This window comes from Anas platyrhynchos, chromosome 1 (genome assembly GCF_047663525.1).
Source record: "Anas platyrhynchos isolate ZD024472 breed Pekin duck chromosome 1, IASCAAS_PekinDuck_T2T, whole genome shotgun sequence".
NCBI lineage: Eukaryota > Metazoa > Chordata > Aves > Anseriformes > Anatidae > Anas > Anas platyrhynchos.
The window spans coordinates 70,880,864-70,905,927 of record NC_092587.1 but is presented as its reverse complement, the minus strand read 5'-3'; the positions used below and the strand labels follow the sequence as shown (position 1 = coordinate 70,905,927).

General features: G+C 40.6%; 1 protein-coding gene across 5 annotated transcripts; it reads right to left on the bottom strand.

Annotated features, from left to right (window-relative positions):
• Nucleotides 1–888: 888 nt before the first annotated feature.
• LOC101795565 (protein mono-ADP-ribosyltransferase PARP12) lies at nucleotides 889–25,064 on the bottom strand. 5 transcript variants are annotated; one of them, XM_038185138.2, is made up of 14 exons: nucleotides 24,687–25,064; nucleotides 22,285–22,417; nucleotides 19,461–19,713; nucleotides 19,232–19,381; nucleotides 18,796–18,864; nucleotides 18,124–18,216; nucleotides 15,754–15,877; nucleotides 14,459–14,624; nucleotides 11,750–11,870; nucleotides 11,127–11,223; nucleotides 10,637–10,718; nucleotides 6,810–6,940; nucleotides 3,595–3,746; nucleotides 889–2,953 (listed from the first exon to the last, which is right to left on the bottom strand). In XM_038185138.2, the coding sequence occupies exons 1-14, from the start codon at nucleotides 24,974–24,976 to the stop codon at nucleotides 2,670–2,672; spliced, it is 2,145 nt and encodes a 714-aa protein (XP_038041066.1). In that variant the 5' UTR covers nucleotides 24,977–25,064; the 3' UTR covers nucleotides 889–2,669. The 5 variants fall into 5 exon arrangements, with proteins under 5 accessions (XP_038041066.1, XP_071897127.1, XP_027309840.2 ...); XM_072041026.1 differs by having other exon boundaries at nucleotides 11,750–11,866; nucleotides 14,455–14,624; nucleotides 18,124–18,225; nucleotides 24,687–25,063; XM_027454039.3 differs by having other exon boundaries at nucleotides 18,124–18,225; nucleotides 24,687–25,063.

The following is a 25,064-nucleotide window of genomic DNA, read 5'->3' as shown; positions in this document are numbered from 1 at the left end:
TTCTTTGAAAGTTACTCATCTAGGTATTCCAATACATCCTTAGAATAAGTCAATACCTGAACATTTTCCCCACATTTTAAAATCAGTTCTGCTACTATTTTGCCTTATTGGTTGTTTTTTGTTTGTTCGTTTGTTTTTGTTTTTACTTTAAACAGCTGCTCATAGCAGCTGTTAATTGCATGGAGTCTAACCAAACCACCATAGTACTTAATATCAAGGACATCTTAGCTACAAAGTTAATTTACATAAATATACTCAGTTATTGTGGTTTGGGCTAGGATAGAGTTAATTTTCTTTGCAGATGCTTGCACGATGCTATGTTTAGGATTTTTTTTAATGAAAACAGTGGTGATAACACACCGATGTTTTTAATTGTTTTTAAAGAGCCAATGACTTTTCAACTTCTCATGCTGCCCTGCCAGCAAGGAGGCTGGGTGTGCACCAGGAACTGGGAGGGCGCACAGCCAGGAGAGGTGACCCAGTCTGAACAAAAAATATTCCATAACATATGGCATCATGCTCAGCAACTAAAACTGGGATAGACAAGGAGGAAGGGGGGGATGTTTGGGGTGATGGTGTTTCTCTTCCCAAGGAACTGCTCTGTGTGATGAGCCCTGCTTCCCTGGAAGTGGCTGAACTCTTGCTCGCCAGTGGGAAGTAGAGAATTTTGCTTTGCTTTGCATGCAGTTTTTGCTTTACCTAGTAAATTGTCCTTATCTCAGCCCATGAGTTCTTGAACTTCTACCTTTCCAATTCTCTCCCCCATCCTACCTGGGGAGAGTGAGCAAGTGGCTTCTTGGTGCTGAGCATCTACACTAAAATGCAAAACTACATCCACACAGTTGTCCAGTTTAGAAACATGGATGAAAGGAAGACAGTAAGCATATGTATTAAGTAGCTAGTTTACTAGATGTGTTGAGTTTTGCCATCCTTTTACACATAGAGACAAACTGCACACTAACAAGCTGAAAAGTGACTGAAAACACATTTTATTTGCAAACATGCCAAAACCCAGTGATTTAGGAATTCTACAGGCAAACCAAAAGTGAGGAAATTTGAATATAGGTAAAACTTTCCCATTTGGTGCATTTGTTTTCATTTAGTTCTAAAACAGTCATTCTAATAAGATATACTAGTTTTATATATTTTCCCATTCTCTGGGTAACTTTGAGAATTTTAGTAGTACACAGGATTGACAGACTTATGTTCAAGATGCAAATTACTAGGAAGCTATTTGTGTTATTGTAAAGCTTATCTTAAATTAACCATTAGTCTTTCTTTAGCCTCAGCAACACTTTCTCTGTCAATAGCTGCACTGCCAGAATAAGATATCTTTCTACAGAAGGTCTTTAATTTACTTATGAATTCATTAGTAAAATTCAGTAGAATCTCTATATGACATTATCCTTTTGGGATGAGAAAAAACATCTAACTTAATTAAAAGGGTTTAACCACTGTTAGTATGGTTGTACCTCACTGACAAATACGAAAAAGAAAATTACCAAAAAATGGACCAAAGTAATCAGTATCCAGGATCACCATGCTTGAAGTAGTAAGAGGAACTACACTTGACAGTGAATTCTCAAATGAATGCACTGTGTGCAACAAAACACATATACGAAATACCAGTAGTTCTACCACTGGCATCGAGGTAAAATAACTGGTCTCTTCCAGTTATTTTTTATTTTGGGAAAAACGAAAATTAACTTACACAAGTAGGACTGAAAAGATCAACGTTTCTTAAGATGTTTCTCTGGTCCTACAGCATTTGCTAAGCAAGTGTTCACAGTGAGAAAGTACATGGCCACATTCTCTTGAAAGCCTAGCTGACTGTCGCACAGCCTTTATGTATGTACAACCATTAGCTGCAGCCAAACCACCAAATTTTAGTTTATCTTATTCACAAATTGTGACTTTCATAGTTTCATTTCTGATATATTTCTGTATAGGTCACAGAGCAAGTTACTACAAATCTGCAAAAAGAATTTGATCCAGCAGTTTCCTGATCAAAACAGCAGCTGCCATTGTACAGACAAAACTTCTCCAATTGAGAATTTACACCATGAAGTTAAACTAAACTTTTCATTCTTTGTTTTACCATTTTAAACTTCAAACTAGTACTGGTATTAATAAACAGCACTTCGAAAACTAAGTCAAGTCATTCTTCTATACACTGACTTGTTTAGATTCGTGATAGACAAGAGGATTGAGTACAGTCATCTTCTGCACTGAAAAGAATTTTCAAGTCTCTACAAAGCCTTCAGCATTGCAAAATGCTGTTAGAATCTTGAGAACTGCTAAAAAACAGAGCTTAAAAGCTACCATACCATTAATTGTTCTCTTAACCAAACCTTTTTATAAAGAGAAATCCTCTGTATTTCCAAGAAAATGTGTTTATGATTATTTATCTACAGAAGTTGTAGCATTCAATTTCCTGTCCCATGATTCTGATTTTTCTGCTATGGTTATCCAAATATCTATGCTTCATTTGGGAGAGAAAAGGGAGAAGACAAGGAAATTAGTCTCAACAGATACAACATCTGTTTTGCCAGCCCTCCTCAACACAAAAATTCTTTGGATTAACATTCAAAAATGTTGTATTAAAAAGAAATATGAGAACACCTGCAATTTTGAAGATAACACAAGGGCTACAAACAGCTCTGATCACTTTAAGATATAATACATTTTTTTCCTGCCTCCTTATATTCTATCAGATACTCTGGGTAAATTTGATTTTTTTCAAAGATAACAAAAATGGAGGGATTTAACTTGTTGTCCACACAACTGTCATAAAAACAAAGCCCATCAACAGACTTTGGTGGGGGGCGAACGTAGTCTTCCCTGCCTCGAACATAATCTCCAACCAATACACGAGCCATGAACATGACGTTTGCTTTCACTGCAGACTGACAGTACTCATGGGAATATGAAGCATCTCTAGCAAAGTAACTTCCTAGAAAAAGGTAAAAAAACATGGTTATAAGGGATGTGTATAAAATGACGGTGAAAACAGAACATCTCATCCTTTTTCAGGAGGCATTTGACCCAACTTTCAGGTCTCCTCTTACTCAGTTTACACAATACTGTAGATTCATTTACTTATTTATTTTACAAGAGAAAGTGTTTCACCTCAGAACTTCTATTTGGAATTTGCTATTATAGGAATAATTATAAAGAAAAACCAAACACAGCATAAAAACACTACAGGTATGTGTGTTGCTATTAGAGGGATAGACAAGAAAACAGAAAGACTTCCATGATCATACTGAGGGAATACACACCTTCTTGTTCCCTGCCATGAGTAGCAGCTATTTCTCTGGCAAGTCTAAATCATGACCTTGAATGTTTAGAAGATCCCACCTCCAGCTACAGGGGCTTTTTCGAAGTCCCTCAACACCTTGTGAAAAAGCGTACCGCTGCACAAAGCAAATTCTTGTCCTCCCCAGAGAGAAGGAAGATGCTAACACCAATTCCTACCTTATTTATTTATTTATTTATTTATTTATTTATTTATTTTGGGGGGTGTGTCTTCATCTTTAAAGACTTCAAAATCAGGGGGTTCTGAGGTCTGACACTCAGTCATTTCCTACATACCCTTTCCATAGTTGGCTCCATTGCTTCCACAAGTTCTCCAGTCAAAGTTGTTTATGCAGATATCTTCCAGGCGGGCATCCTTGGTTCCATGGAACAGGAGCCTTTCGTTTACTTCCTTCTTTCCAGCTTCCTTCTTCATTTGCTCCTTTTTCCTAACAGAAAAAGGCAGTATGGGACAGCATGAGCCATGGAAGAAAACAGAGAAAGGGTTTAAAAAAATAATAAAAAGTACAGGGTGTACATGTAAATATTAGCTGGATAGATTTCCTGTCTGCTTTCTCCTCTCTCGGCTTGGAAGATGAGACAGACTAGCAGCATGATGAAAAATTGCAAGATGAATGATCTACAGATACCAGTGCCCAGCAATTCTAGATCAATCCATTGGCAAAAGCCAGAATTAAGCAAGCATTGACACTACTGCAGTCCCCACTGCTTTTGCTCCTGTGCAGGGTCATACTAGTTCTGCTTCAATGTCTCCTGTCCCTTCCCACATGCACACACAAATGCTGCAGAGTGGAGGTTGTACTAATCCATGCTCCAGCATAAAGCCTAGAGGCGGCTTGTTCTTTGCTCCTCCAGTAGACTGAAACTGCCATGCACATGGGGCCAATCACCCTGCAAGAGGACAGGGCTGTGCTGAGACAAGTTTTCTGCATGCACCTGACATTCCCTGTATCACATCTTCCATCATAACCCTCCACCACCCTGAGATCCTGCCCCTGCAATTCTGCTGAGGAGACAAGGGCCAAAAAGAGATAAACTGACCATTCCTTCACCACTGAAGACCCTATTAATTTAAGGCCAGCATCAGACAGCGAGCTATGAGCAGTAGTACCAAAAGAGGAAATGACAATGGGAGACTTAACTAGTATCTCCCATCACTACTGCACAGCATCATGACCTCCCACAGATTTTCAGAAGCTGCTGAAGTGGACAACAAAGTAACATTCTTCAGGAAGTTATCAGCTACAAAGTTAGCAGACCAAGGTAGAGGGGAGAATACTTCCAACTTTGGAACTGCCTTAGTAAAGTGATAAGAACAATGGACTACAATTCGTTGATAGAGAACTTTATAACTGTGTCAAACTCTGCCTGGTTAGTTTAAATACCTCATTGGAGAAGGATAAAAGGTAGACAAAATTACATGTTTCCAGGTGCCTAAGTTTTGCTAGATAGAAGTGTTTTATTGAATTACTACACAATAACTTCCAGGGTTCAATTACTTTACAGGTCAAAGTAATTATTTGAGAAGTATTTTTCTTCTTCAATACCATCTGGAATGGTAATGAAATGTGACGCCCATCTACAAGAAGGGCCGGAGGGCAGACCCGGGGAACTACAGGCCGGTCAGTTTGACCTCAGTACCAGGGAAGCTCATGGAGCAGATCCTCTTGAGAGTCAACTTGCGGCACTTGCAGGGCAAGCAGGTGATCAGGCCCAGTCAGCATGGGTTTATGAAAGGCAGGTCCTGCTTGACGAACCTGATCTCCTTCTATGACAAAGTGACGCGCTGGGTGGACGAGGGAAAGGCTGTGGATGTGGTCTACCTTGACTTCAGCAAGGCATTTGACACCGTCTCCCACAGCATTCTCCTCAAGAAACTGGCTGCTCTTGGCTTGGACTGGCGCACGCTTTGTTGGGTTAGAAACTGGCTGGATAGCCGGGCCCAAAGAGTCGTGGTGAATGGAATCAAGTTCAGCTGGAGGCCAGTCACTAGTGGCGTCCCCCAGGGCTTGGTGCTGGGGCCGGTCCTCTTTAACATCTTCATCAATGATCTGGATGACGGCACTGAGTGCACCCTTAGTAAGTTTGCAGATGACACCAAGCTAGGTGCGTGTGTCGATCTGCTCGAGGGTAGGAAGGCTCTGCAGGAGGATCTGGATAGGCTGCACCGATGGGCTGAGGTCAACTGCATGAAGTTCAACAAGGCCAAGTGCCGGGTCCTGCACCTGGGGCGCAACAACCCCAAGCAGAGCTACAGGCTGGGAGATGAGTGGTTGGAGAGCTGCCAGGCAGAGAAGGACCTGGGAGTGATGGTGGACAGTCGGCTGAATATGAGCCAGCAGTGTGCTCAGGTGGCCAAGAAGGCCAACGGCATCCTGGCTTGTATCAGAAACAGTGTGGCCAGCAGGTCTAGGGAGGTGATTGTCCCCCTGTACTCGGCTCTGGTGAGGCCGCACCTCGAGTACTGTGTTCAGTTTTGGGCCCCTCGCTACAAGAAGGACATGGAGGTGCTCGAGCAAGTCCAGAGAAGGACAACGAAGCTGGTGAGGGGTCTGGAGAACAAGTCCTATGAGGAGCGGCTGAAGGAGCTGGGCTTGCTCAGCCTGGAGAAGAGGAGGCTCAGGGGCGACCTTATCTCTCTCTAGAGGTACCTTAAAGAAGGCTGTAGAGAGGTGGGGGTTGGTCTATTCTCCCATGTGCCCAGTGACAGGACGAGGAAGAACATGCTAAAATTGTGCCAGGGTTAGGTTTAGGTTGGATATTAGGAAGAACTTCTTTACTGAAAGGGTTGATAGGCATTGGAATGGGCTGCCCAGGGAAGTGGTTGAGTCAGCATCCCTGGAGGTCTTTAAAAGGCGTTTAGATGTAGAGCTTAGTGATATGGTTTAATGGAAGACTTTTCAGTGTTAGGTCAGAGGTTGGACTGGGTGATCTTGGAGGTCTCTTCCAACCTAGATAATTCTGTGTCTGTGTCTGAGGATACTCCACCACTTCCCTGGGCAAGCTGTGCCAGTGCTGCATCACCCACAGAGGGGTTCCTGATGTTCAGAGGGAACCTCCTGTCTGCCAGTTTGTTCCCACTGCCTCTTTGGCACAAACAAGTGTTTTTAACAAGTACTTTGTATACTATAATAGATAAACATTTGTGCAATAGGCAGTTTCTGCTCAACCCCTCTGACAATATGCTATTCCACGCTACTGTTGATATCCTCATCACAGTTTTGTGTCATTCATGTCTTTCTGTCACCCCCTCCTTCACCTTCGAAGGAGTCATGCAAAGGAAAGCTCTCCCTGGGAATATGGCTTTCTTTGGTCCATCTTAGACTGATAGGACTTAATCACTTAATTTCACTCCTCAGTCTGTCCCTAAAAAGGAAATACCAGTCAAGTTAAAGCACAGGTGGCAACCTCTTTCACTTCATAGGAAGTAGATTTAGGACACCAGTTCTTGCAGACCCCCTGCCCTTAAGGATGACAAAACAAATACTAACCACTGAAATACTTTCCAGAGTGATGGATTCTGAATCCTTTGTACTCTAACGATGTTGTAGGTTTTCATAGTCTGCTCAAACTGCTTCTTTATTTCTTTGTATTCAGAGGATGTGTTACTGATCTCCACTGCCTATAAAATATAAACCAAAGCAGAAAGCATGAGGCTTCAGTTAGCTCATAACACAGAGAAGCCTGATTACAGCAGACAAACACTCAGAATGGCCCTCTTTTAACTTAATGGCCCTCATTAAGTTGATTTAATGATTTAGATTGTTGTGAATAAATAGGACAAACAATAAATATATAAATCAGTATGTCACTCCTGCTCTGCGAGGACACCTCACCTCTCTTCAGGAAGGACAATGACAGTGAAGAAGAGGTCAATTAAATTTTTATCATCTCCAAGTAAGTGTTGACACTGGTCGCTATAAATCGCAATGAAAGTGTAATCTCAAAAAGCAAACTTGACTGATAATTTCAGATATTTGTTTTATGAACAAAGGTGATTAAGAACAAAAGTATTAGATAACAATTACCATTTGTAACGCACATGCAGTCTCCAAGCATCAAACCCCCTTAGCTTTCCAAAGCTAACACTTGGAAAGTTGCATTTAAATATAGATTTAAGGAAAAAAAGAAAAAAAAAGCCACATTTCTAAACATGAGAGCAATTAAGATTCTAATAGGAATGTTACACTAAATACTCACGTAAACATATATATTTCTTCCTTTCCTAAAGAAAACAAAGTCTATTAATCCATACTTTGTGTTTAAAAATCCATGAAGAAATGCACATTTTTCCCAGAGAAAAGTTAATGTAAAACAATTTAAACACGATTTGTGCTCTTCCGCTTACATCATGAATAATTTTCCCAATTTTCTCTGATCTTCTAGAATGGGCACTTATATTCTGTAAACTAGGATGAAAATGCCTAATGCTGGCAGACTGATGTCATGCAGTAGACATGCAGTCATGCAGTAGAGACCCAGCAGCCCACCTACCAAAGGTGTGTTTTAAGAAGGAAAGCTGTGGTCATTCAGGGAGGTAATATTAAATCAATACTTCAGCCTATCAGTTGAAAGATGCACATTTTAGAAGGGTAAGTTTGTAGAGGAGATAAAACAGGGATTAAATTTTACAGGTGCATATAAATAAATGAGTGTTTTTCTAGATATCATGTCTAACCCATGCATTAAATACTTACTGAAGAAGAGGTTTATTTTATGAGAGTCTTATAAGGATCAAGAATAAAGTCAGCTGCACAAGGAAGAATTACTTCTTTGTATTTATTAAAAAGTTTTTACACAGTTGAAGAACATTTCCTATGCCCTAATACAAGAATATTTTGCAAAGCCTCTTCACAATGCAACACAAAACAATTTGGATCAGCTAGTATTTATTATCTGCATGCTTTATGACACCGCAGCTTACTGTCACCTACAAGATGAAAATTACGTCAACATATTTTAATACTACATCTTTTATTGATACATAAACAATTCTTACTTGGACTATAAAATACGCATTTGCTATGTTCAATCTTTTGCTAAGGAAGTGTAAACTTTCTAGGTACAACAGAATGTCAGGTACAACAGAATGCCTAAAGATGTAAGATGGGTACTTCAATTATTTTATGATGTGATGGCTTCCAATCACATCAAAGACAGTTCTACTTTGCATAAACTCTCTTTTGGGATAGTCTTTATTTCCCCAAAGACACAACCCCTACTAACGAAAGGTAACACCACCTTGCTGTAGCAGGTTGGTGCTTAGCAATAACAAAAATTTATCTCTTTTCTTTATCTCTTTTCATCTTCAAACTTAAAAAGGAAAATCCTAGCAAGGAGAACCATTTGCTAACCCATTATGACACATCAGCTCTCATCCTTGATACAGCACAGCAGTCTTCAGCACACCAGTCTTCAGCACACATTGTCGAGATTCTGAAACATCGCTGCCACATGAAGACTAATCCTCTGACATAAAAACATACCACCTTCATTACACACACTTCTCAGTCCTACATTAAAGATACAATTTAAAACCCAATATGAAAACAAAATATCAATTCCTTTTTCGCCTTTAAAAGGTTTATCAGCTACTAACTTCACTTTGTCTGTTAAACATAGACAACAAAGAGATTCACACCAATTTTCCAACTGGTGTTTGTTACCAACATCTAACATGCTTTTCATATACTCTACTTTCTATAGCACTATGACTAAATGATTTACAGATTAAGACACTGCAACACTCAAAAAACAAGCAATTTTACCAAAACAGAGCTGCTCTTTTTAAGCAAGAAAGACTCTCTCCCTGTCTCATAGGTGTTCCTTTTTATAACGGGTCACTTCCAGTGCTGCAATGTTTGCCAGGATTATTTATCAGTATCTGAAGAGAAGGGAATTCATCAGGTCGTAATTGTCAGATGGTCACCACATGCATGCAGAATCCCATCCAGTCCATATTACCTACTGCAAAAAACATGCTTAGGGCCCCACAGAATTATTTAATCTAGCCCAGGTTTTCATTTTTAGTATCAAAAAGTACTGTGGGCTCTGTCATTTTTTAGATACAGAATTAACTTTTCCTTTCATTTGAAAGGCATTCAGTTTGTAAATTAAGAGACAGTTTTCTTAGGTCACAACTCAGCAAGCAAACTGAGCTCTAGGAAACAAAATGATCTTTAATTTCACTCATCCGCACAAGTTCCACCAGAGATACCACGGATCTGCATGTCACATTCCAAAGCCTCTCACACTCACTTCAGCGACTCCAGAAACATCAAACTGAATGGACTAAACTAAAATTCAGACTGAAATTTTCAGAATAAATAAGGGAAGCACCAAGTGCATACAACTCATAGACCTATAAGGAACTGAGCTACCTGTCTTCATGTCATTCTTTTGAAAAAAATCAAGCCTATGTTAAAAATCAAGTCTTACTCAGATAAGTTGCTAAAAAGCCAAGGGAAGAGCCAATGAGCTGTCTTTGTTATTGTGACAGAGCTCAGAGTATCACAAGTCCAAATCTTCAAAAGGTCTGGCTGCTAGGTTCCCACACAAACTCTTACTAGTTCAACCATCAGGTGCTAGACACCTGAAACTTTTACAATCTGAAAAAGTTAGTGGTTTTGTTATCGTTTGCCTGTTTGTTTTTCTACAAATTGTGAAAAACAACTATATGAAGGGAGCTAATGTACCAAGCAATTGACTTAAACGTTACCTATTTTTTTTTTAGCAGAACTGTGTTTAGATGAATTTGCTATACACACACACAGACAGATAATAGTACTACATTCAGTAAGGCACAATCCAACAGAAGGCAGTCAGTGTAAAATTAAACATTCAGGACAAAGCAGAGTAACAGAAACCAGACCATGGAAGCTAAGAGGCATGATAATTCTGGTTCTCATGCCTTTCCCAATGTATTAGCACTAGGGAAAATCAAGTACAAGGAGTGAAAATAGCAATGGAGCGCTTTGTCAATTGAAAATAGCCAGAAGAAATTCTTAGTCTGAAAATATATTACTTCTGTCCTTCCCTTAGCTATCAGTATGTCTGTGCCAATATAATTTGATCAATATCACACAAGATTTTGTAACAGTCATTGAGTAAAACCTCTTATGCTCAACATGATGCACTGTTCCTTAATCAGGGTCAGAAACAGTATATAAAAGGACAAATGTAATACCAAGAAGCATTTTTTTTTTTTTTAGCATGCTGTAGGACTTCAATAGTCTGTGTTTCTCTTCCAGAAAGACTACTTTTTAATATCATTAGAATGAGTAGTTAAAAAATAAAAATAAAATAAAAAATAAGATACCTTGTATTTTAAGTCAGACAAGTCAAATGGATCCCAGTGGGGAGGACAGGCTTGATTTGGAATAGAAGAATCCCTCTGACTGCTAACAAAGGGAAAGAAAGTGCGAAAGTGTTATCATTTCTAGTCCTGCTCCGACTATTCAATTTGGCAGCATCCCCTTTGGGCAATTCCTACATTTAAAAATAAACAAAATAAACCACAGAGAAATTGGGAAACACTCATTTTGTAAGCTGCCATTCAGTTGTCACAGCCCTCTTTCATGTACCAATTTAAGACATGATTGTCCATCACCAATCCTGTGGATGTGGTTCCTGGAGTAACATATCCCAGAAACGAGGCAATGCACTGAGCAGGCAGCTCATCGTATAGCAAGTGGATATGTTTTCTTCTAGCAACAGCTGAATTCTCTGCACAATTACTATCAACACTGGCAGCAATTTTGCCTTATAAATACTTTTCAAATATGAAACAACTTAAGATCATCGTTTACCTTTGCTTTATCTTCTGCACTTCTTCATAAGACACAAACTTTGGTCGCCTGCAGACCCGTCTTTGAGTTTTAGAATAAATGTTTGTCTGGGTCATTTCTAGAGGGAAAAAGAGAGAGGAAAAGGAAAAAATGTAATGAATAAGTATAGCTGATAGGGTCATTAATTAATGATAATCATTCATTAATGAAAAATGGCATATTCATTGTCAATGTTATCTGCTGAAGAATAGTTGCACAAAGCTTATGTAAGCTTTTTGTCCTTCCCTGTAACTCTTATTCAGCCTGTGCCTATATTACTGGCTCCTATATGTCATTCGTGCTCTTCAAAAGTTGCTCCAGCAGCACAGAAAGGGAGATTATCTCACTTTACTGCAGGTTTACTGTGACTTTATGTGAAGACTTTGATCTTTTGATTTCTGTTCCTATGTGAGTCTAGAGAGCATCAAGGAGTAAGGGGGAAGGGTACTTCTGTAAGGAATCACTTCTGTCACCACCTCATTTCCAGCGAGCAAATATGGTAACATTAGTAAAGTAAGGCATAGCCTTGAAAAGCTGGGATAGTTTGCAAATTAACTTCTGTAAAACCTTGCATAGCTGTAAATGAGAACCTTTAAAATGAGTACCTTTAAAATTGAGCTGGTAACCATACAAGCCAGCCTGGAAAGGTACGGTGGCATCTGGATCTGCCAGATACAAATTCTCAAGTATGTCAGAAGATGGCGAGTTCACAACATCACCTTCTCCCTTTAGGAAAAAAGCGAACGAACAAACAAACAAACAAACAAACAAAAACAACAAGAGAGAGAGAAGAGTAATGATTAAACATAGTCAAGACTAAACCTTAGATAACTAGTTTGGGTAGAAGGAAAGAGGAAGCAATGAGAAGGATGAACAGGGATCCAGCCAGAACTGTCGTGGCCTATTGTGAGTACCAAACACTCCTAAATATGTGGAGATACATAATACTGGACATACAAGTATCCCATGTAAATCTCTATAACAAATATAGTTCTCTAGTTTACAAACCAATGTAAAACATCTGAGTATGCTGATGGAGATGCTTTCTATCTAAGCTGCTGATTGAAATCAAGGCCCAACTTTACCAGAGCCACTATATATATCATATTCCGCTGCCTACCTTTCCCTGTCCCTGGATCAACTCTGCATTCAGCCAAGAAAACTGTTTGTGCAGCTACACTGTGAACCAAGTAGGGAAAACTGATCTTCCTGAGAAGAAGGAGAGATGCCTTACTTATTTATTTTCCTGTATTTCTCTGACCAGTGCCCCCTACTCCTGATCCTTGGTAATATGGTTATCATAACTAATGCCATTTTGTAGAGTAAGCGGCCATTATTTGTAAGTGAGATTGTCATATATCAGCCCCCCCTTTCTCCCTCCTCACTAGCCTTGAAGGCCCTGGGGTGCCAAGCTGACTTCTTCCCTCCCTTCTGGTCTTGAAGGCTCTGGGCATCAGGCCAACTATTTCCCTCCCCGTCAGTCTCCAAGGTCTCAGGCACTTGGCCAAACAGGACGTGGTGACCCTGCTACAGCCCAGGGAAGTGTAAGAGCACATGAAGCACTGCCTGTAAAGCCAAGCAGCTACAGGTCCTAAGTGGGACGTGGACTGGAGCTGCTGCTGGATGCCAAAACCCGTGATCCCCCAGCAGCCAGGGCTGCCTCCACCACTGTGCTTCCTTCAAGGACTGAGTGACTCATAATCCAAATATTCCAAGTGTAGATTGTGACTGTTATATCACATGCCAAGTGTTAGGATTTGACCCTTTTGTGGAGTAGTTCTTCCTCCAAACTCAGCTGTGGTTCAAGATTAACTAATGTTACATCATTCTTCTATTGTCAATGGGCAACAGGTGTAACAGGTGAGTACAAACAGGTGAGTACAAAACTCCTTGATTGTGTTCCAAATCCTTATGGCCTGGATCATAGCTGAGTCTATGAAGTACCAGAAATGGACATTCTGGAAGATACCAGAATGGCATGGTTGGTGGAAAATACCAGATTTACCTTGTCTATCTCATAGCCAGGATGTAAAAGTACTAAGAGTCAATCATCTTGTGATCCTATAAATACTGGTCATTAGCAAAGAGCCCCTTGAGCTCTTCAGGATCGCAGTGGGCTATGAACCAAAACTCCCCTTGAGCTGGCATGCCTCTCAGGGCAGGCTCCTCTAGATTCTAAGATATTCTGCTGCATATGCTGAAAAAAGAGGGAAGTGAGTAATTCACCAAAGGCCAGATTGTTGAGATTCAAAGATCATCTGCTGAATACGCCGATGAAACAAAAGCATAAGTAATGCACCAAAATGGAAAATGTCCTTAAAGCATGCAACTAAGTTTAAGAAACTCCTATACCTTGCAGTAAGTCTCACGTGAACCTTGCCATTCTCAAATCTTTAACTAAATCCCTAAATATCACACAAACTAGTTCTGTGGTCTACCATAAAATGTTAATAAAACCTAATTCCTGTTAAGTTCTAGCTTGTCCAAATTAATTTGTGACAGACCCAGCCTGCAGGGGGTTCAGATGCTTAGAACAAACACTAATTAACCATAAGATATGCTGATTATAAAATACTGTGCTATGCTGATCATAAAACCTGGTGCTACATTAATTACAAAATTCTGTGGAATAATAAAGCTTCAATTATAACTACAACTTAGTAGCATCTTCATTCTGCCCAGGATCCCTAAAGAACCATCTGTCCCCGTAGCATCAGATGGCAATTTTTCAGATAGATCACTCTCCTATTAAAGAGGATTTGGCCACACAAGGAAAAAAGTGATGTTTGACCTGAGACAGCAATCTTTACATTTCTGAGGCAAAAGAGCAATGCTTAAAACAGGCAAGACTACTTCCTGATTAAAAGGTACGTATCTCAGGTATGTAGAACACATGGACAACTCCAAAACGGAATCTGGTGGCAGAAACCAACAAGCATCATTAAAAACAGTCAACATAAGCTGGAAAAAAAAAAAAAAAAGACTATTTTGTCTTCTTGCACTCACCATCAAGATCTTTGTCAAGAAAGCAGATTTGACAAATCATCCAGGTACAAGGAAAGACAATTGCTTGTACTGAATCTCACACTAAGGAGAAGAGGCATGTTCCTTCCCCTCCAACCTGTTACCATTTTACTACACCTGTTAGGAACATCTGTAGCTTCCCTACCTTATTTGACACTGAAATTCAAGCAAAAGTATTTACTCAATTAACCTTGCTTGTGTAAAGGGAAGTGGAGGGAAGAAGCTCCACACATTCCTTCAGGAGTGATTCAAAGCACAGGATGAGGAAGATGTACAGGATGTTGACTTGCCTGTTCTCCATATTCAACCCACTGGCCTTGGTCATTCTGCCAATACCAAATCCACTTTGTAGTCAATACAAACATGGGTTGTGTGACAGATGATGGTGTAGAGAGACGTCGAAGCAATGAAGAGGAGCAGGTCATTGTCTGGAAATTAATGTTCTTATCTGCTATACTGTAAGGACAAATTCAGAGATTTATTATAGTAAACAGTACATATTTTAATAATCTAATCCCATGTTTAATCTGCTGCAATCTTCTTTAATATAATGTGACAGTCTGAACTTAATTAGGCCTGAAATAAGAGTATTTTCCACAGCATGCATAGCAGCTCTGAAAACTGCTTCCAGCATTCAGAAGTGAGCTATAGCCTGTGAGAGAGAGAGTATCATCTCAGTCACTAGCCACATTACATGCTGCCAGCTTCACAGACAGTCTGGGGCTACACACACAACAGGCAAAGATTTTTGCAGTAAATAAATGCACACGGCAAATTTTTCTTGGTAGAAAAATGAAAGCTGGTAAGCACTTTACTGACGTGGCCAAAAATACCTGCAGCTTATCAGCTTTGTTCTTTTTCTGTGGTTACAAAGAACACAATCACAACTTTGAGTTTTAGAAATCCCACTCCCTGGAGCTACGTGGAATTTTACTCTTTGCAGTCTTGAAAAATTAATTTGAGGCAGCCTCATCTTGGGAATCTTGCTTGTGATTTGCACCACCCAGCAGCCTAGTCAAGCAGCAAACAAAAATAATTTTCTGGATTAAAAGGCAAGAGCCAAAATGACAATGTCAATTTATCAAGGGCAAACTTGGGGTCCCCTACCAATGCAGCTGACTTACAGCGTAGAATTCAGAAAGGAGTTAAAGGAATAATTAATGACCCTAGCATACATTGGGAAAGTGAAAGGGCATTTCATAATATAGACCAGCTCTGAACTACTGTTAAGAGACCTAACTTATTTTTACTAACTAAGTTCTGATTTATTACCTGAAATACTAACACTCTAAGCACTGAATTCCAGCTTACACTTATTACTCTGCAGAGAGTTTTAAATGCAACACACTGACATGTTATACTTTAGAAGATGAAAATGGGGTGATATTTACATGCAGTCACTTCTACTTTTCTTTTTAGTAAGGAAAAAAAAAAAAAAAAAAGCCCTCATCTTTGTACATTCCTCCCAGACTCTGAGAAGCTCATTAATCAGAAGTTATAGAAGTCAGACATCCCTAAGAAGAAATCAAGAGCTTTCCCTCATAGGCTCAAGCACTTTAAGCAACGAGTCCAGCTATCAGCATACCTGTTCATTTTTGGGTCACAATAGGCCTTTTCAATTTCCTCCATCATGGAAAGGTCATTCCAGGTGAACCCATTAAATACTTGCCATCGATATGGCAAATGGTAATGAATCGATCTGCATTTGTCTATAATGAGATCAGATTTAGTCAAGAGTTCTGCAATCACAGAAAGTAAAACAAGAAAAAAAAAAAAAAAAAGGAACAAACACTGTTTGCATTCTTTGGCTTTACCTCCTGGGCTTTGGTATGAGCAATAAAGACAGACCACTGAAATTAGAAATGTGTTGAAACAACAGTGGTGTGTGTTTATTTAGTATTATCTAGGAAAGCAACACAAGCTCTCATCCTGCCAAATGTATTCAAAAAAAAAAAAAAAAAGTGTTTATGTATCACATCACCACGTTTCTCAGCTCTAAAGGGGCAAGTTTACAGGCACTCCAAAACAGTTACTTCTCTTTCCCTCAATCCCTTAGAGCTTCTGACCTGGTTAACAAGATGGACTGTTAAAGTGTTTTCTTTAGGCCCAGCCCAACGAATGAAGCAGCATAAAGGACTGCAATACTCCACAGGATATGCTGCAAGAGACTACATTCATCCTGGAACATGCAGCACACAGTCCTACTAACAAGACTGTTAGGCACTGTCGGAATTGCTACTTTGCTTCTCAGAACATGGGAAGCAACAACTTCAGCTGCCTTGTATGTGGGACCTGTGTTACACAGAAATGGGAAGACTTTTTAGGTCTGTGCATTTGAGTTCAGACCTTAATGTCTCTGCATGAATGCATGCTGCTCTATACAGGCACAGTCCGACCTCCATGCCTCCCTGTTAGGGTAGCTGATGTGCACTCCACATCCGAGTACGGACCAAACCTCTTATTCACAACTTTTGAACCAAGCATCGTATGGCTAAACACACTAACTCTCCAGTGGTTGGGTTTAACTGTTTGGTGGTCACAGTATAGCTGCTTTGAGCCTGGGCACACCATTCACATCATGCAAGTCAAAAAGCTCATAACCTTCACCCTCAAGTCTGGTCTTAAAGAAGCAGAGAGAGTCTGAGAAACATGATACCAGGCTGGGGTATCTGCTGCAGAGATAGGGCCAAAAAGTTTTATCATTCCTTTCCCTTGACTTTCCTGACCACAGAACATATGACAACTAGCCCTGGTTACGAAAACAGAATAAGTCACTTATTTTTTCTTTTTTTTACTTCTTTCTGTTTATAGGGGTGGAACATACCCTGTCTTGAAAGCACCATCTTTAAATTAACTTGAAATGCTGTAGAAAAACAAAACAAAACAAAACAAAACAAAACAAAGAAACACACTTGGTCTCTCTGGGCTAGATTTCATTTCTATGGTTCATAAAGTACCCATAAAAGGTATCATTTATTTTTAAAGCATTGCCTCTCTTCCAAGTAATGGTGAAGAAGAGACATTATCAAACCCTAAAGTGGGAAAGAGTAATTTACCCATTTGAGTCAGAAAAGGAGCTTCTGAGGGGAGAACACCTTTACAAGAACACAAACCCACTACAGAGATGTTAAACACACACAAACATCTGAGACCAAAGAATCTTCAAGCAACTAACTACACACTTCCTAAGCAAAAAGTGAACACAGTCTGACCTAGCTAACTGCTCTTTTGCCAAGACAAGGAAGTCAGAAAGGGAGTAGAAATTTAGAAAGTGACAAGTTGACCAGAAGACAAATTTAATGCTACATCCCTCTTATCCAAGGAAGTCTAAATCACTTAGGGCTTAGGAGACTGTTCTGGGACTTTCTCTGAATACAATTGCTTATACTTATATTTTCCCCAGATCCCTATTATTGGCCACAGCAAGAATCACATTTAGCTTACATAGTACAAGTACTGTATTTTCTTAAGTCATTGTAACAGATCACTTTTTAAAGGACTTAATGGTGCAAGAATATGCCTATTATCAGACGTACGTAAGACACCACAGGAATATAGGATGACATATTATCAACCATCAGTGAGGAAAGCATAAGGCCAGTTGTTAATTTTATCTAATAGCTACAGAAAGTATAACATCTAACAGTTAAAGGGTTTTACAAAATCATTCCCAAGACCTGACCTCGTCAACATAACTGAAACAGACCGCAAACATGTCATCAAAAGGAGGGAGGGTTTATATGTATCCACTTGAATTTCCTCTAATTATGTTTGCAGTTCTGACAGAGTTCATTACTGACTTGGAAACAAAGTGAAACAGTGAGAATGTATAACTGGCCATGGACAATGCTGAGGTGCTGACACGCCATGTGCCTCCATTAGTCAGAGCCATCAAGTGGACAGTACCTCTTCAGACACTGCTCTCCAAAATACTATTACTTCTTGTAAGGCTTACCATTATGTTTGCAGTACTTCCAGACATAGAACAAGCAGATCTCTTCAGTGTTATCTTCCTTCTTGTCCTTCAAAATGTTCGCAGAGGAATCGTCTTTTTTACCTAACAAGAAGGTAAACATCAGTCCTTTATTTACCCTGTGAAAACGCAACCCCACAAGAAAGATACTGCATTTGGCATTTCATCCCACATATAACAAGGAGTTGACTGTAATAGCCAAGCCAAGCACTTCAGGATCTGACTATCCCTGTATTCTGAATTAGGCCTTTGAAGCCAAGGCCCTTCTGCCCAGGAGGGCAGGAGATGCAAGAGTTCCTATTCACACACTAGAGCGTGTATCAATATGACCGCTCTACTGCTAAAGCTGTATCCATTCCTTGCGGACAAGGAAAAGATCACAGACACACAACTCTCTCTACCTCCCAGGAAGGAAGCAATGGGTGCAGAGCTGTTCCCGATTGCTCCCCAGACCGGACACACACATAGCTATGCTGCACAGTGCTCAGACAGAAATCTCAACACTCCTCTGCAGGCTGTCTGACACTTTCTGCATATGGTAGGGTAAACTCATAAGCTGCTCTCCCACTACCACAGGAAGCTCTAGGACTGTATGAAACCAAATCCCGGTGAGAACCCCTGATCTCAGGACTGGAGAGTAGAAAAAATCCATACCTTCATCTTTACCTCTGGCACCTGCTGGCAGCTGGAGTTGGCTCTGAGGAGGTTCGTTGCTACTGGGATCTGCATGAGAAGACTGAATGAATAGCAGTGCTGTAATAGAACCTCAGCTAGCTGGCAACATCCCAATTTGTGTGTTGAGGATTACATTCAGCACAGATCATTTTACAGGGCACTCCACTGCTGACAGATCAGCAGTGACAGTTAAAAATTCCAGCTAGTCACAACTATCAGCAGCCAATTGATAGCAATATCACACACAATAGGAAGGCAGCTATCCCTCCTACATGACTTAGCCACGAATCCATTCCCAAATGCAGATCAACGGCAGAAGGGGAAAGAAAAAAAAAAAAAGAAAAAAAAAAAAAAAAAAAGGTCCATATTGTAAGAGGGGAAATAGGAAAAAACATTGGTATTTATTTAGATTTACCTTTTGAAGCTTTTGAAGGTGGTACATGCACCCCGGAGCCCACTGTTGTTTCTAAAGGTAGCTTCTGTTCTTCGCTCATTGTATCTGCCTGTTTTTTCATCGAAGTTTTTACTGGCTTACAGTAGTAAACACGGTGATGATGGGGTTTAGCTGTGAGGTAAGGAAATAATAGCTTCTACAACTGTCAATCTCAAAATCTTATTTAAACCCATTTTTTCTTACAACTTACTTTTCTCCTTGTTCTGTTCCTTGTTGAACTCCACATGCTTGTGATCGTATATAATTTGGAAGTTTGCAACTATCTTTGCATCAATGCCTGCAGTTTCCAACACTCTCAGTGAGTGTTCATCCAAGAGCTTATGGGATCTCTTGCATACAAAAAATTTACAATTTCCTTTGAGATAGTGTCGGCAAATATGAAGCCTGCTGCAATTGTTTTTCTGGTTGCAGGCACCACCCTTTCTGTTGTAAAATTGGCAGACCTATAAACAGGGAGAACAGATATGACACAAAATGGAGACACACAGTAGATTCAGTGATTTTTTTCTTTGTTATTTACAGGCATTCAGCTTCTATGGCAGAAAAACTGATAAGAAGCACTTCTATACTGTGTGGGTGATGTTCACTGGCATAGGTTGTCCACAGAGGTTGTGGGGTCTCCTGCACAGCACAGGTTTCCTGATGTTCAGGGGGAACCTCCTGTCTGCCAGTTTGTGCGCACTGCCTCTTGTCCCCTGGCACTGGGCACCACTGAGAAGGGCCTGGCTCTGTCCACTTTGCACTCTCCCTTCAGGTATTTATAGACATTTGTACACATTGCTCAGACCCCTCTGAGCCTCTAGGCTGAACAGTCCTAGCTCCCTCAGCCTCTCCTCAGAGGAAAGATGCTCCAGTTCCTTCACTGGCTTAGATCTGTAGGCCTTGGCTGAAGAGGCTCATAGGTTACCACTAGTGACAGCCAAGCAACAAGAGAGCATACTGTGAACATTAACATGGACTGCCTTCAACAACACAACCTGTATGTACTGTTTATGTACTGTTATGCTCCTATGGAGATGCATAAATGCATAATGTGCTCGGTGAACCATGGTGTACTATACAAAACATTCAGTTCTGTATGGATAAAAGACCAATAGTGTTTTTTTGTTGTTGTTGTTGTTGTTTTTGTTTTTGTTTTTTTAAATACTATAAAGGCGTGAAGAACAGCAAGGGTGTTGAACCTCACCATGGATGGGGATTCTGCACAGCATGCCATGGCCCCACCATAGATGTCTGTCTGATGCTGTATTGTCACGTGTTCCCACAGCATCAGAACAGACTCATAAGATGTCTTTTTGTAACAATCATCGTAATAAACCACAAAACCAGAACAAAGCTGTGCCTCAATTAAACTGAGAACACACTACTTAGCTGCAGCAAGAAAGCACACTGCTCCTTGCATTTGCCAGCAAAAGGAAAAATGAGAGTCAGAGAGAAGGCAGTGGAAAGTATAAGAAAATCCTGATTCTGGGGTACTGTTGCTTTTTCTTACCCTGCTCCCAAGTTCAGTCCACAGAAGACAAAAGATTCATTTTGCTTGAGGGTTTTCATTTGTCAGCAGGCAAACATGCAGTTAGCATTTCTAAGCAAAAAAAGTGAAGCAGGCTTTCATACCCCTCAGCTCTCAGGTTTTAGAATAGCCTAAGTCAATGTTTTCCACTGATTGAGCTATTTTACTCAGTAACAGGAGTTACAGTGCTGTACTAGGGGTAATTAATGATGCCCTCCAGAAGTGGAGACTGGACAGATCTACAGATAAGAGTGTAAGAGTAACATCAATCAATGATGGCTGATACTATCTGCTCATTACTGGGAGTAACTAAACAAGAAACATTTAGATTGTAGAATGCAGCTGAGCTGGATGAAGATTATTAATCCTTCTTGCTCATCACCATGATGCTCCTTGAATCTGCCAGCACGACATATTTTAAAACACAAAAAGAAATGTTCTATTTTGTCAAAGTCCATCACTGTCACAGCAGGGAATAAGAAAACAATAGAACTTTTATGCCAACAGATCTGTGGAGACTATAACTTCCAAAAGACAAGAGCAGCAGGCAGCACTCCAGTAATTTCTTAATCAGGAACAGCTGTAGCCAGAATAGGATACTCCTGGCTTTGAAACAGTACTTTGAAAACTGAAAATTGCACTACCCATATGCACATGCACACAAAACCAGAGATTGCATTGTTCGGCCAAACTTAACAAAAGCAATTACTTACATACAAACTGAACACAGGCTGCTTTGTAGGAAAGTAATGTACATAAGCCTCAGTGCACTTTGGAAGGGACAGATTTTACATGAAACTGACTGCAGCCAGTTGGTCATTTTCTCACAGATGTTTCTCACTCTTGTATGCCCATGAACATCAAAACATGCAGGCCTATGTAGGCTGGACAAGGAAAGGGGTGCTTGCTTCCCAGTTTCCATTATCTCTTGGCTAAGAGCCAGCAAAAGTGTTTTTTTTGCTAGGCCTTTATACCCTGTATGCATGTATGGTAACTGTGATCTTTCACCTCCATTTTACTTCACCATCTGTAAATCTCTGATGAAGTTGCTGACATGTTTTGTTTGCTTGTTTTGAGTAACTTTATAGGCATCCTGTTGGGCTAACAGGAAGAGGAATGGCATGCAGAACAGGCCAGATGGAAGCTTGCTGTACGTTTCCTGCTGTCAGAGGGTAGCTCTTCTGCTGACAAGTTATATGTGACAGAACCTAAACCAAGTGCAGGCCTTCTGCTATTTAAGCAAACAAGATGCTCCTCTGTGTTTACCAGTTTTATTGCTGTCATGTTTGTTTTTTTTTAGTTATCAGTACATGGCATTTCTACAACCCTTGCTCTTCAGGTGCTTTCACAGACAGCCATTCCCATTCATAGTTCATTCAGACTAATCCTAATATTTCTGGTACTATATAACTTCAGAGCTTGAAATTGAGATCAGACCCCCACCTTCTTTCTTACCCTTTCCTATTCCTAATAAACAAAAGCTTAAGAAATCAGAACAACTCACATCAGGAAGGAAGAAAGGGTCATTTTGGAGAAGCAGGACTCGCAGCTCATCCTCACTGAGGCCAGACAACTCATGGGTCTTTAGGACTTTTTTGTTCTCAGTGCTGCTGATGTCATGAGAGTACCTACAAGCTCTGCAAGAAAATAGACAGAAATATCATGTGTTCACTTTTTCAGTCAAGTTGGTTTAAAGAGCCTTAGATAACATACAATTTGATAAAAAACATGGAAATAAAGGAACTTTGGCAAAAGCCTCTGTGAACATGCAGATAATAAATTAGCAAGAGTATGAAGCAAGCAGAATAATCACTCTGAAATACAGTACTGTTATTATTTCCATTTTTAACATAAATGTGGCCAGACTGCTTGTAAGAAAGCACAGACACAAAGCCAAGTCTGTTTGCCCCACACTTTCTTCCTCTCCAGTAAAAGGCAAGTCAAGTCACACAACCTGAACAGCTGGAGGGAATGCTAATTTTAGAGGATATACATCATCAGTGATAGAAGTTGCAATGAGCTCGATTTCATGCATGTACAATGTTGTCCTAGGGATAGCATGTAAGGAAAGATGCAACAGTCTGAGAGCCCAAAACAAAGAGATAATGAAGCTGAACACAACACGATATTATCTCTGCTGGGTGGGAAGTTTTAAAATAACAACAACAAACCATAACATCCATGGAAGTTCATGAACTTGGAGTTTTGGATAAAGGAATGCTTAAAGGACACTAATGAAATGCTGGTACTACTTAGTAACTCAATATAAACATGTATAGTGAGCATGAATTACAAAGAAAGGGAGATTCTATTTTTTTGCATTTATTTGTAAAGATATTTCAAAATCAGGTATGAGGAGAAATAAGGCATATCTATGCAATAATTTAATGCAGTAAAATAGTTTCATGAAAGCTTGCCCTTCAAAAACATAATTTGATATAGCTTTAAGGCCATACATGTTCAACCAATAAGTACCTGTTACCCTGTCAGACTCAAACCCCTGTTCTGTTTTTTCCTTTTAGCCACTAGTTAACTACTGAAGATTGTGATAACATTTTACCTGGCATGCTGAATTACATTACACAATTTTATGTAGACATTTCACCACCCAACTGTAGGACACATTGCTTTGTAACCAAATAAATAAGAATGCAGGGTCTGAGGGGCGGGAATATGCCACTGTCCTGAAAAACAATCTTATAAGGATACCAAGTTCTGCGGCCACTTGATGCCATCAACAGCCACACAACAATCTATATCATTTGAGTATTCATTTCTAAGTCAAAGGTTGAAACAATCCAGAAATGCTATGATGAGTCATCAACTGTGGTTTAGCAATACATTTAGAAAAAAAAAAAAAAAGCAATGAAAAGATACTGGTCAGACACAAGTTAAAAACTAATTGAGTCTGACTAAAAGTCGTAATTCACTGAACAGGAAGACCCCAGTAACTTGCACAGATGTTTTCCTTTCCAACAACAAAGGATGCAAGATCTGGAAGCAAGCCTTAATTCTATCCCATGAATTAAAAATTAACCTGTCTTGATCCATGTGGACCATGTAGCACTCTTTCTGTCTCCTCATTTTAATCAACATCCTTCATCCCCTAATTACACCTGAAAGGTGTATCCTTACTTGTGTTAGTTATTAATACACACAAAGGCAATTTTAAACTCTTAGCACTACTGAGAGGGCAGGAGGCTGCCCACGAGCACTCCAGCATGACATGATTTCCTTAAATCATTGCATATTTCTGTTCTTCCAGTGGGGGTGCCTCTGTGCACCTGAAGATATTTCTAACTGCAAATCCTACATAGCCTTATCTTTCCAAGTCATCAAAGCAACAAAGAGTAACAGAGTTTTAGCATCCTAGTATTTCACTTGTACCATCTGGATACACACCAGGCCTTTCCCCTCCATCTCCTTCCCATCTGAGCATGTGAGGAACTGCTTTGTGGAGGCAGAAGTCCAGTGTGATAACATCCCAGGACCAAGAGCTGCAACAGAAGTCTCCAACAGGAAATTCTTCTTTCAAACTCATTCTCATTGTACCGCTTTCCATTTTCATTTCTGCATTTGTGTTTCATTTTCCTGACTTTTTTGTTTGTTTATTTACTTAGCTAATAGCTACCAGATTTGGTTAGCCTCGGGGAAGGAAAAAGAACGAAAACAAATCCCCTGAAAGGCTGCTTGGCCTGCCCTTTGCATCCCCCAAGAAGGGCAGAAAAGGGGGTGCTGTGGGCAGGAAACGAAGCCCCATCCCCAGCAGCACCTATCTTTCGGGGCCACTTTGCTTTGCCCCTCACCCTTGGCACAACGTTTCACCCATCCACACACCCACACACCCACAGAGCAGACGGAGGTGCCCCCCTGCCCCGCAGCCGCCCCCCAGCCAGGGGTGCCCACCTGGGACCCAGGTTGCACTTGCCCCCGAGGTGCAGCTTGCAGAGGTGCAGGCGGTCGCAGCCCGGGCACTCCTTGAGGACACAGACCCGCACGTCCGACACGGCCAGCACCTCGGTGGGGAGGCCGTCATCTGCAGTTAGCAGGAACCGCCGGGGCCCCGCTGCCCGCAGCGTCTCCATCAGCTGCTGCTCCGACAGGTCGATGTGCTCCCGGAGCTCTGTGAGCCCCAGCCGGCCGCCCTGGGCACACAGGGTCTTGGTGAGGAAGCTGCACACCACCGGGTCGCTCATCGTTGCCTCTCTGCCTCGGGAGACAAGGAGGCAGGCGACGAGGCAGCCTCTTGCCTTCAGGAATCGAAACTGAAGGCGTGGGGCGGAG